General features: G+C 34.8%; 1 protein-coding gene across 1 annotated transcript in view; it reads left to right on the top strand.

The window, feature by feature from the left end:
* The window catches only part of TBC1D23 (TBC1 domain family member 23), a 69,963-nt gene that overhangs the window by 49,678 nt on the left and 10,317 nt on the right, over window positions 1-9,968 (top strand). Inside the window, exons 12-14 of the mRNA XM_012801489.2 lie at window positions 1,642-1,751; window positions 5,077-5,216; window positions 6,519-6,563. Coding sequence (XP_012656943.1) covers window positions 1,642-1,751; window positions 5,077-5,216; window positions 6,519-6,563 — 295 coding nt within the window. The remainder of the gene's footprint in view (window positions 1-1,641; window positions 1,752-5,076; window positions 5,217-6,518; window positions 6,564-9,968) is intronic.

Genomic DNA, 9,968 nt, shown 5'->3' on the forward strand with positions numbered 1-9,968 from the left:
TTTTTCTATTTTTAGAAGAGACAGGGTCTTGTTCTTGCTCAGACCGGTATTGAATTCCTAAGCTCAAATGATCCCCCTGCCTTGGCCTCCCAGAGTGCTAGGATAGGTGTGAGCCTCCTTGCCCAGCATCTCACTCAGCCACTTTGCTTCTACTTTTGATAGGACATTATATTATCAAGTGACAAAATTAGTTAATGAGTAGATTTTCTCTTCAGTCACTGAATGTTTCTAGAAAAGGCAAGGCCAGCAGGACATATTAGTAGCAGACAAACATAATAGGCAGTTGAAATGAGTAAAGATGTTAGATTGTGTTTCAAAAAAATATGTCTGTAAAGATACTTGAAAAAGTGCCTGTATTATTTGCCTCTATGCAGAGAAGGTTTAGAAAATAAGACTGGGGGACGGTGCCTGTGGCTCAAGGAGTAGGGCACAGGCCCCATATGCCAGAGATGGCGGGTTCAAACCTAGCTCCAGCCAAAAACTGCAAAAAAAAAAATAATAAAGTTAAAAATTTGTTAAAGCTCTATTAAAAAAAAGAAAAGAAGACTGGGAAACAAGATTTGGAGAAATACTTTTTATAGTACACCCTTTGTACTATTTGGCTATTTTATTATTTTGTTTTTGAACTACTTCATAGTATTATTAGCTGTTAAAAAAATCATCTGAATGGAATAAGGTAAACTGACATTTTCAAATCTGCAGATTAATTTTTTTGTAATCTAGGATAATAAAATGGCAATATCTTTACAGTCAAGATTTGAGAATTTATGAAGTGTTAGGTCAGTGTAATAAGATTTAAAAAGAGATATCATAAAAATACTCAACTGTAAGTGCTGGGGAAAATAAATGACAATCAGGTCCATCTGTAAATGCCTTGTACTGAAGGATTAAACAACTGGAGCTCTGAAAATCAATATATGTTGAAGGTAACAGAATCTCAGGTTTTCGGATCTATTTCCTATTGGTCTTTGTTAACATTAAAAGGATTGTGAATATATAATGACTACTCAGTGTTCTACAGAAGAGATCATTTTAATAAGTCATGTTAAACAAGCATTGGCTCTAGGCCCAGTGTTATTTGTTAGGAATCCTGATAACATGATATCAAATTTGGTTATTAAGCTCGTAATTCTCAAAAGTGTCTGAAAAGCATTCTTTTATAGTACAGTCTAGATTTTAGCAACTTTTAACAATCTGTGAATGATTTACCCAAATAATCTTTCTTTCCATAACTGTTAATGCCTAAGACTGGTTCTTTGTTACAGGAAAGATGGATTAATTTCTCTTTATGGCATAACAAAAGCCACCACAGATTCTCTGTTAATCTTTTATGTCATAAAAATGCAGAGATTATCTGTTAATACTTGAAATGTTACCTTCCAAAGGTAACATAAAGCCGATACAGTTATCATCACCCTAGAGTCAGTTAAGAAAAGTTAGTGGTGTATAGAGTGCTTTAGGAGGAAGGACAAGAGGAAGGTTGTGTAGCCTGGAGTCCTTTGCTTCTCTACAGGATTGTGCTTATGTCATTGGATCCTTTTTTCTTGGCTATGACATATTTATTGTACTTATTTGGTAATGATTCTTTCCAAAGGGGGTTGCTCTTTCAGATTTTGTTTTATTTTTGTTGTTTATTTTAAGCACTGCAGCAACACTTGGCTGACATTAATGTAGATGGACCAGAAAATGGATATGGCCACTGGATTGCTAGTACTTCAGGCTCAAGGAGCAGCATCATTTCTTGTGTTGATGTAAGTGTTTGTGGAGAATATCTCACAGATTTGGATAGATGTTCAGAAAAGATGATTACCATCTAAGCCACTACCATAACAGAAATGGAGTAAAAATATTTCAAATACATACAATGCAAGGTCATTGTGAGGTTAATGAAATGATGGAGCCAACTTACACAGCTAAACCCGGTGAAAGTTCTTGAAGATCAACTGCTAAATTCAAATTCTCCTAATTTAGCTATAGTTTGGTATCACCTAGTAACAGTTTTATGTTCCAGCTTAAAACTGGATGGCTCCTATCACTGTTTGGTACTCTGAAACAATCTGATTCCAGGAATCTCCCAGTGAGTGGGCCATGAGAATACTCAGGCTTATTGTCATCTCCTGCATGCACTGCATCTGTACCCATTCCCACCACAGACGTACATGATTGTGACTTCAGTCTATCCACATTTGAGAATGGGCCAGGCACAGGAAGAAAGGAACCAATTCCCAATCCTATTATATTTGATTTTTAGTTATCAAGATTTGCAATACTTCAGGGTTTTGCTATAGTGAATATATCTGTTTTTCTGTTATACTTTGGAAATCTCTGGGCAGTAGGTCTTTTATGCTTTCTCAGTATTTTGTGTCAGTTGAATTAGGTGTCATTAAATCATCTTGTTAACATTATAATGGTCTTTATCTACCTAATTATTATTTAAGACAGAACTATAAGGCAAACTGTAGTACAGAGTCATGATTTCTATCTTGGGCCTCTGGGTCTTACATACAGGGTTCACGTGTCATCTCTACAACTCACCTTTCTCATGAAGCCCAGTATAAAATCTTTCAGTTGTGATTTTTCCACTTGTGCAACAGAAATGTTAATAGCAGAACTTTTCTCATAAGGATAACTTGAGGATTAAATGGGCAAGTACATGTAAAGTGTTGTATGCATAATGGTAGTTATTACAAAATTGTAATTCACTAGCTGTATTAATTGAAGTTTTACCTTCAGCCATGCAAATGAGAGCAGATTATTATCCCGTTATCAGCAAATAAGGCTTCTCTGAGAATTTTCTTTTTAACCCGATACTGTAGGTATCTAAGAGCTTTTCATGTGAAATAACCATTTATTTAATAAACATTTGCTGTTTTCATTTTTAATATCTAAATAGTATTTCATTGAATGAATGCATTATTTATTCAGTTTTCTCTCATCAAATATTTTGCATTGATTCTGGTTTTTTCTATTATAATTACTACTGTAATTAATTTTTATAGTGATATATCTGCATATCTATGAAGTCCTGGAAGTAGAGTGACTTGATCAAAACATAACTTATTAAAATGTTTAGAATTCTGCATATTTATCAAATGGCCCTCCAAAAATATTATTCTAATTTTTATTACTATCCACAGCATTGGCTAGCTTTTCTCCTGAGGCTTTCATCTTCAGATTTTTTTTTTTTTTTTTTTTGTGACAGAGCCTCAAGCTGTCCCCCTGGGTAGAGTGCCATGGCATTATAGCTCACAGCAACCTCCAACTCCTGAGCTCAAGCGAGTCTCCTGCCTCCGCCTCCCAGGTAGCTGGGACCACAGGTGCCCACCACAACACCCGGCTATTTTTTTGGTTGCAGCCGTCATTGTTGTTTGGCGTGTCCAGGCTGGGGATTCGAACCCGCCACCTTAGGTGTACGTGGCTGGCGCCTTAGCCCGTTGAGGTATAGGCGCTGAGCCTCATCTTCAGAGTTGAAAAATACTGATTGAGGCTATTGTCTCAACTGTCTTAAAGATGTGTTCTATTCAAAAGTATCAAAGTCACTTTAATTCTTGTTTGAATTTAGATATAGTTATAGAAACATAGTTTTTGTGTTGTTAATGACTTATTTCTTCTAAAAATAAAAGTAACAGATATTCATTGTACCATCATATATAAATAAAAAAAGTATTAAAAAATCCAAAATCACTGTGACTCTATGGAAACAATCACCATTTATATTTTAAAATATTTCCATGAAATCTTTTTTAAAGAGTTTCTTTTTTTTTTTTTTTTAAGAATTTAATTTGAAAAGGGGGAATAAAAGAAAAAAGTTTGGTTTTTTTTTGAGATAGAGCCTCAAGCTATAACCCTGGGTTGAGTGCTGCGGCCTCACAGCTCAGCAACCTCAAACTCCTGGGCTTAAGCGATTCTCCTGCCTCAGCCTCCCAAGTAGCTGGGACCACAGGCACCCACCACAACACCCGGCTATATTTTGGTTGTAGTTGTCACTGTTTGATGGGCCTGGGCTGGATTCGAACCCACCAGCTCTGGTGTATGTGGCTGGCACCTTAGCCGCTTGAGCTACAGGCACCACCGAGTACATAGTTTTATTTTCTGCTATTTCACTGAACATGTGAGCATTTTCTGGTATTTAAAAAAATTTTTTTTTAAGTATGATTTTTTTAAATGACTATTTTACTTTTCCATTGAATAGCATCTGGACACTTTCTGATTATTTCTTTCCCATAAACTCTGAAGAGAAATGAATGGGCAGAAAGTAGGATCTCTTTTAAATGTTTGACACCGATCACAAATTGTTCTCCTTGGGTATATGTGAGCAGTCCCATGAAACAACGTAAGAATTATACTCACACTTAGTAGGTACATCAGGATAATGTTTTTTTTCACAAATTAAAGCACTAAGTGGGAATGTTTTGAAAAGCAAGACTTTATAAGTAACATGTTTAAAAATTAGCTACATGAATGGAAGTTTGATTTTACTTTTGCTTATTTTGTAGACTAATCTGAGATAAGAAAGATCAATAGCTTGAACTATTTCTTATTGAATAAATAAGGTAATTTTAGACTCTATAGACATGTATAGCAAATATTTTCTAATTTTTTATTTCTGTCTTTTACAATGATTTTACATAATGAATTAGTTTGTTGGGACTGCTGTAACAAAACGCCACAGACTGGGTGGCTTAACAAAAATATATTTTCTTACGGTTCTGGAGGCTGAAAGTCTAAGAACAAGGTGTTGGCAGGTTTGGTTTATCTTTAGGCTGGCCTCTCTTCTTGACTTACAAGTGGCCGTGTTCCCCCAGTGTCCTCATCACATGGCTTTTTCTCTGTGTGTGTCTGTTTCTCTCACTCTTACATAAGAACATCAGCCTATATGACCTCATTTAACTAATTACCTCTTTAAAGGCCCTATCTCCAAATACAGTCACATGCCAGGGTGTGCTGGGAGTTAGGACTTCAACGTACAAATTTGGTGTGGATGCAATTAGTTCATAACACGTGGCTAAACTTCAGCAGTAGTATTTTGCTAATCATTTGGAGAGCAGTTAATACATCGATGTTCTTTTTTTTCAGGGTGACTCTTCTAATGGCTCAAATGATAGAGGAATGAAATCACTAGTCAATAAAATGACTGTGGCTTTGAAGACAAAATCTGTTAATGTCAGGGAAAAAGTTATCAGTTTCATTGAGAATACATCCACTCCTGTGGACAGGTAAGCTGCCCATACAGTATGAGTTTAAAATGAATAATTAAAACTAAAGAAGCATGTCTTATATTAAGTTAATGTTAGTGATGAATGTGTTCCAGAAAAGGATCCCAGAATATATTTTCTATTAAATGACTTCATAGTTTGTATTATAACTGTAGGGATGTACTTTAATACTGTAAAATTTGACTGTATAGATTCCTCTCTCCTCTCCCACTGGCTTAAATCAGATGGAAATAATGAATCGGCCCCTTTATGCCATTCATTAAAAAATGTTTTGGTCCCAATATGTATTATATTTCATGTAGTATAACTGTTTCCCAAATGTGAAGGGAGTGGAGAATCATCTACTCAGTTTAGTGATCTGATAGCATGAGCTTCTTCCTCAGCTTCAGGAATTTAAAACCTACAAAATTAGGTCATGCTACAGCAAAAATCCACCTTCTCAAATTTAAGAACTGAGATCTTCATAGAATTTTGTTTGCTGAATATTGTTTAGAAAACTTGATTTTCCTGTGAATTACAAATGGGAGACAGGCCAATAATGATGAGTTAAGAATATCTGTTACCTTGTTTTTTACAGTAACTGTGAGGGTATATTTTTTCCCTGTGTATTAGTCTTAATCTTTATTATTCTTGGAGTTTAATGCTAACCTTATAATTTCAACACAGAATTTGTTTCTAAGTAAGGCTTATCTTGGAAATGTGTTACAATATTTGACTTTACTTCCTTGGAGTCTCTTAAGAAAGTTGAAATATTTGCCTTTAAGAACTGAATGTCAGGAATTTGTTGTTTGGCTCTTTATTAAGGATAGTGCACAAGCATATAAAAGTACATTTTTCCCATTTAGTACATATGAAAGAAGATAATAGATTATTTTCATTAATCCTCTGAAATTGTACCTTATCTGAATTGGTCAGTTGGCAATTATTAAGGTGTTTTATCAAGCCTGAAAGATTTGTTTGCTTAATAATGTTGGCTCTCAAAAGCTAACCATTTTACTTTAAGTTAGCACTTCTAAATTGGAGAACTATTACTGCTACATATTTTATAGCATGAACATTTAAATTTTATTTTCAAATGTACTGGTGATAATTGTAAGTTGAAAAGACCATTGTCTTTGGTAAAGTATCACTTGAAATTGGCTTGTCCTCATTTGTCTTTGAAGTTTGGGACAATGATGACATTTTCTTGATATGGTACATTTTGAGTTAAAAAAACTGATTATACTGTACTGTGTTTTTGCTTTAAAGCCATTGCATTTTTTATAATCATTTTGTTCTGTCCTATGCCTTGATTTGCTATAGAATGTCTTTCAATCTTCCTTGGCCAGACAGATCATGTACAGAGCGGTAAGCCAATGAATAGAGCAGCTTTATTACCATCCTTTTCCTTTCCTTTAGCATGCCTCATGCGTCTCATGCTGTCTTGGCTAAAATTCCATGCAGCTGTTGCAGATGCTAACCTTTTCTCATTCTGCTTTTAGGAGTGTATCATGTTGATTGATAGGTTTTTCTTTTTTCTTTTTTTGCTTGATTATTTTAATTTTTCTCCTTGCATGCTTCTTTATATCTCTCATCCGTCAGATGAAAATCAAGTTCTTTCAAACTTAAGATCTTCATAAAACCTGATACAGGGGAAGATGAGCACAGATAGTATGTATATAATCAAGAGTTGGCAGGACATTCCACCAGTAGAGAAAATAACGGTACCTAAAAATAGGCACAGTTCACGGTTCAGAATTTGTGTTGAGTCATGTATATTATATAATTTTATATTTTAAATTTTCTTAATAAGATACACGTATTTTGGTTGGTGAATTGACATATATTAACATAAATATGTTCCCAAAATATAGTTCTAGGGTTCTACTTAGGGTTTTCCTTGAAAAAAGTTAGGTCATGGGGGATATTTTAATGTATAACCCATTACTTCTCTGCCCCAAATGAAATAAAGTTCTTATCATTAAAAGACATAAAGGTTCCTTAAGTTTAAGGTTTAAAAATCTGTTTTTCAATTAGGATTGAGCAAAAGAACTTTACTAACTTTATTCAAAATGGGTTTACAGTTTTTATACCTAGAATTTTTTTTGCAGTTTAATTTAGAATACCTATTATAACAATACCTATGAACATTGAAAAAGAAATCTAGTCATATTTTGAATGTAAGTTAAGCTTTGGAAAATGGAGTTGACTTTTTCTCAGGCCATTTTAATTTATTCAGTGACTAGAAGTAGCATTTAAAAAATAATAGTTTACTTTCTAATAACTTACCTGATAAGTTTTTATTTATTATGAGTGTTCCTACACAATACCAATTTTAGGGCTTCTGTTATACAGGGTGTCCCAAAAGTCACCCTTAAAGTCACCACATATAGGGAAAATGGGACAGTGTAGGTAAGTGTACCTTTATTTACAAAACATTCATCCCAAAATTTTACGAAGAGGTGGCCAACACATAGAGAATAATTTTATAAGTACTTTGTAAAATTTTGTAATATTTTGTAAATAAAGGTACGTTTACCTACACTGTCCCTTTTTACCTATGGGCAGCAACTTTAGGGGTGGTTTTGGGATACTCTGTAATTTTACCTGAAACTCTTTAAAAGGAAATTTGCTTTGGGGTGGTGCCTGTGGCTCAAAGGAGTAGGGCACTGGCCCCATATGCCAGAGGTGGCGGGTTCAAACCCAGCCCCAGCCAAAAATGGCAAAAAAAAGGAAGTTTGCTTTTTAGAAAATTATACTGTATTTGTGAATCATCTATTTTCTCCTATTAAAGGACCATTGAATTAGCCTAATTTTATTTAACTCACAAGTTTTCTCCCAAATTTTTAATTTTAACTTACCTTTTCTGCTTCATAGGCAGATATATTTATTTTGGAAAATTAGAATGAATTGGGTTCCTTTCTGAGTTCTGCAAATTAAGTTAAAACTTGGTCAAACTATTTGTTGATATTTCTGTTACTACTTTGGCAAAAAGTATAGATATATTGTTTTATAAAAATAGTCCAGCTATTGAATTTCATTAATTTTTAGGCAGTCTTTCAAGAAATATCTTAGTCATCTTTTGCATTCCTGTTCATAAAAACTTTTTATTGTATTATAAATCTAGGTCAATAATAATTTGTAAGATTATTTCTTTATTCATATTTTCTGCTTCAAGCATTTGTTGTCAATGTTATATTTGTTATTTTCTGTGTTATAGAAGTTCAATCATGCTTTAATATCAGGAAAGAGCCTATAATTTTATCTCATAACATTTTATAATCTAGATGGGACTAAGGCATTTTTAGGTAAAACTGTTACCTTTGTCTTTGCCTTGTGCAAGAAGCTTGATCTGAGTTTCAAAGATGCTTGAATTTTTTCTTTCATTTTCTCTCTTTAATCAGCATAGTTTGACAACTTACGAGATAACTTTACATTAGATGTGTTTTAATAAAAAATCAAATAGTTTTGTGACTTTTTTTTTTCTTTTGGAGACAGAGTCTCACTATGTCACCCTCAGTAAAGTGCTCAAACTCCTAGGATGAAACAGTTCTCCTGCCTCAGCCTCCTGAGTAGCTGGGACTACAGGTGCATATCCCCAAGCCCCTAATTTTTGTATTTTTTTGTACAGACTGGGTCTCGCTCTTGCTCAGGCTGGTCTTGAACTCCTGGCCTCAAAACAGTCTTTCTCCTTTGGCCTCCCAAAGTGCTAGGATTACAGGAGTGAGTTGACACACTTGGCCCTATTATCTGTGTGCCTCTTGACAATGACATTAATTTTTATGACTTATTTATGTTTATGCAACAGAAGTAGAATCTTAGTTTCAGTTAAAATTAGGTGGTACATGGGAGCTCTCACCTATAATGCTAGCACTTTGGAAGGCTGAGGGGGAAGGATCTCTAGTGGTCAGGAGTTCGAGACTAGCCTGAGCACATAGCAAGATACCTGTCTCTACAAAAAGTTGAAAAAATAAGCTGGGCATGGTGGCAGACACCTGTTGTCCCAGCTACTCAGGAGGACTGCTTGAGCCCAGGAGTTTGAGGTTATAGTAAACTATGATGATGATGCTGCCTCCAGCCCAAGCCACAAAGTGAGACCCTGTCTCAGAGGAAAAAACAAACAAGTAACTAATAAAAATTGGAGGCCAGGTGTGGTGGCTCTTGCCTGTAATCCTAGCACTGCGTGGATTGCTTGAGCTTACGAGTTTGATACCAGGCTGAGCAAAAGTGAGACCCTGTCTCTACTACAAATAGAAAAACGGAGGCAAGAGGATCGCTCAAGCCCGAGTTTGAGGTTGCTGTGAGCTATGACATCAACAGCACTCTACCTTGGTGACAGTTTGAGACTCTGTCTTAAAAAAAGGGGGGGGGAGAGGAAATACCTTAAGACACTTGCATTTATATTAGAAGGCTTAAGCACTCCTGTTGGAATTTGATGTTTGGTCCCATAACCTATTTTGTCTAACAGACGTGTAACTTAGCACTAGCTATATATACAAGGCATTGTTTTAATAGCACTACAAAAGAGTTAATTCATTTAATTCTTACAATATTCCTGAGGGGTAATGTTAGCACTATTTTGCAGAGGAGGAAACAGGGACAAAGATGTTAAGTAACTTCCCTAGGGCCAAATATATTTAAGCATAGTTTTAGTGTGAATATTGAAATTTTTTAAAATTTAATTTTTACAGATTTGAGAGCATTCAGCCCACCAAGTCCTTATGGCACTTTTGCTAACATAATTTATTTTTTTTCTTTTTTCTTTTCTTTTTT

This window comes from Otolemur garnettii, unplaced genomic scaffold (genome assembly GCF_000181295.1).
Source record: "Otolemur garnettii isolate 467f Iridium unplaced genomic scaffold, OtoGar3 scaffold00009, whole genome shotgun sequence".
NCBI classification, from domain to species: Eukaryota; Metazoa; Chordata; class Mammalia; order Primates; family Galagidae; genus Otolemur; species Otolemur garnettii.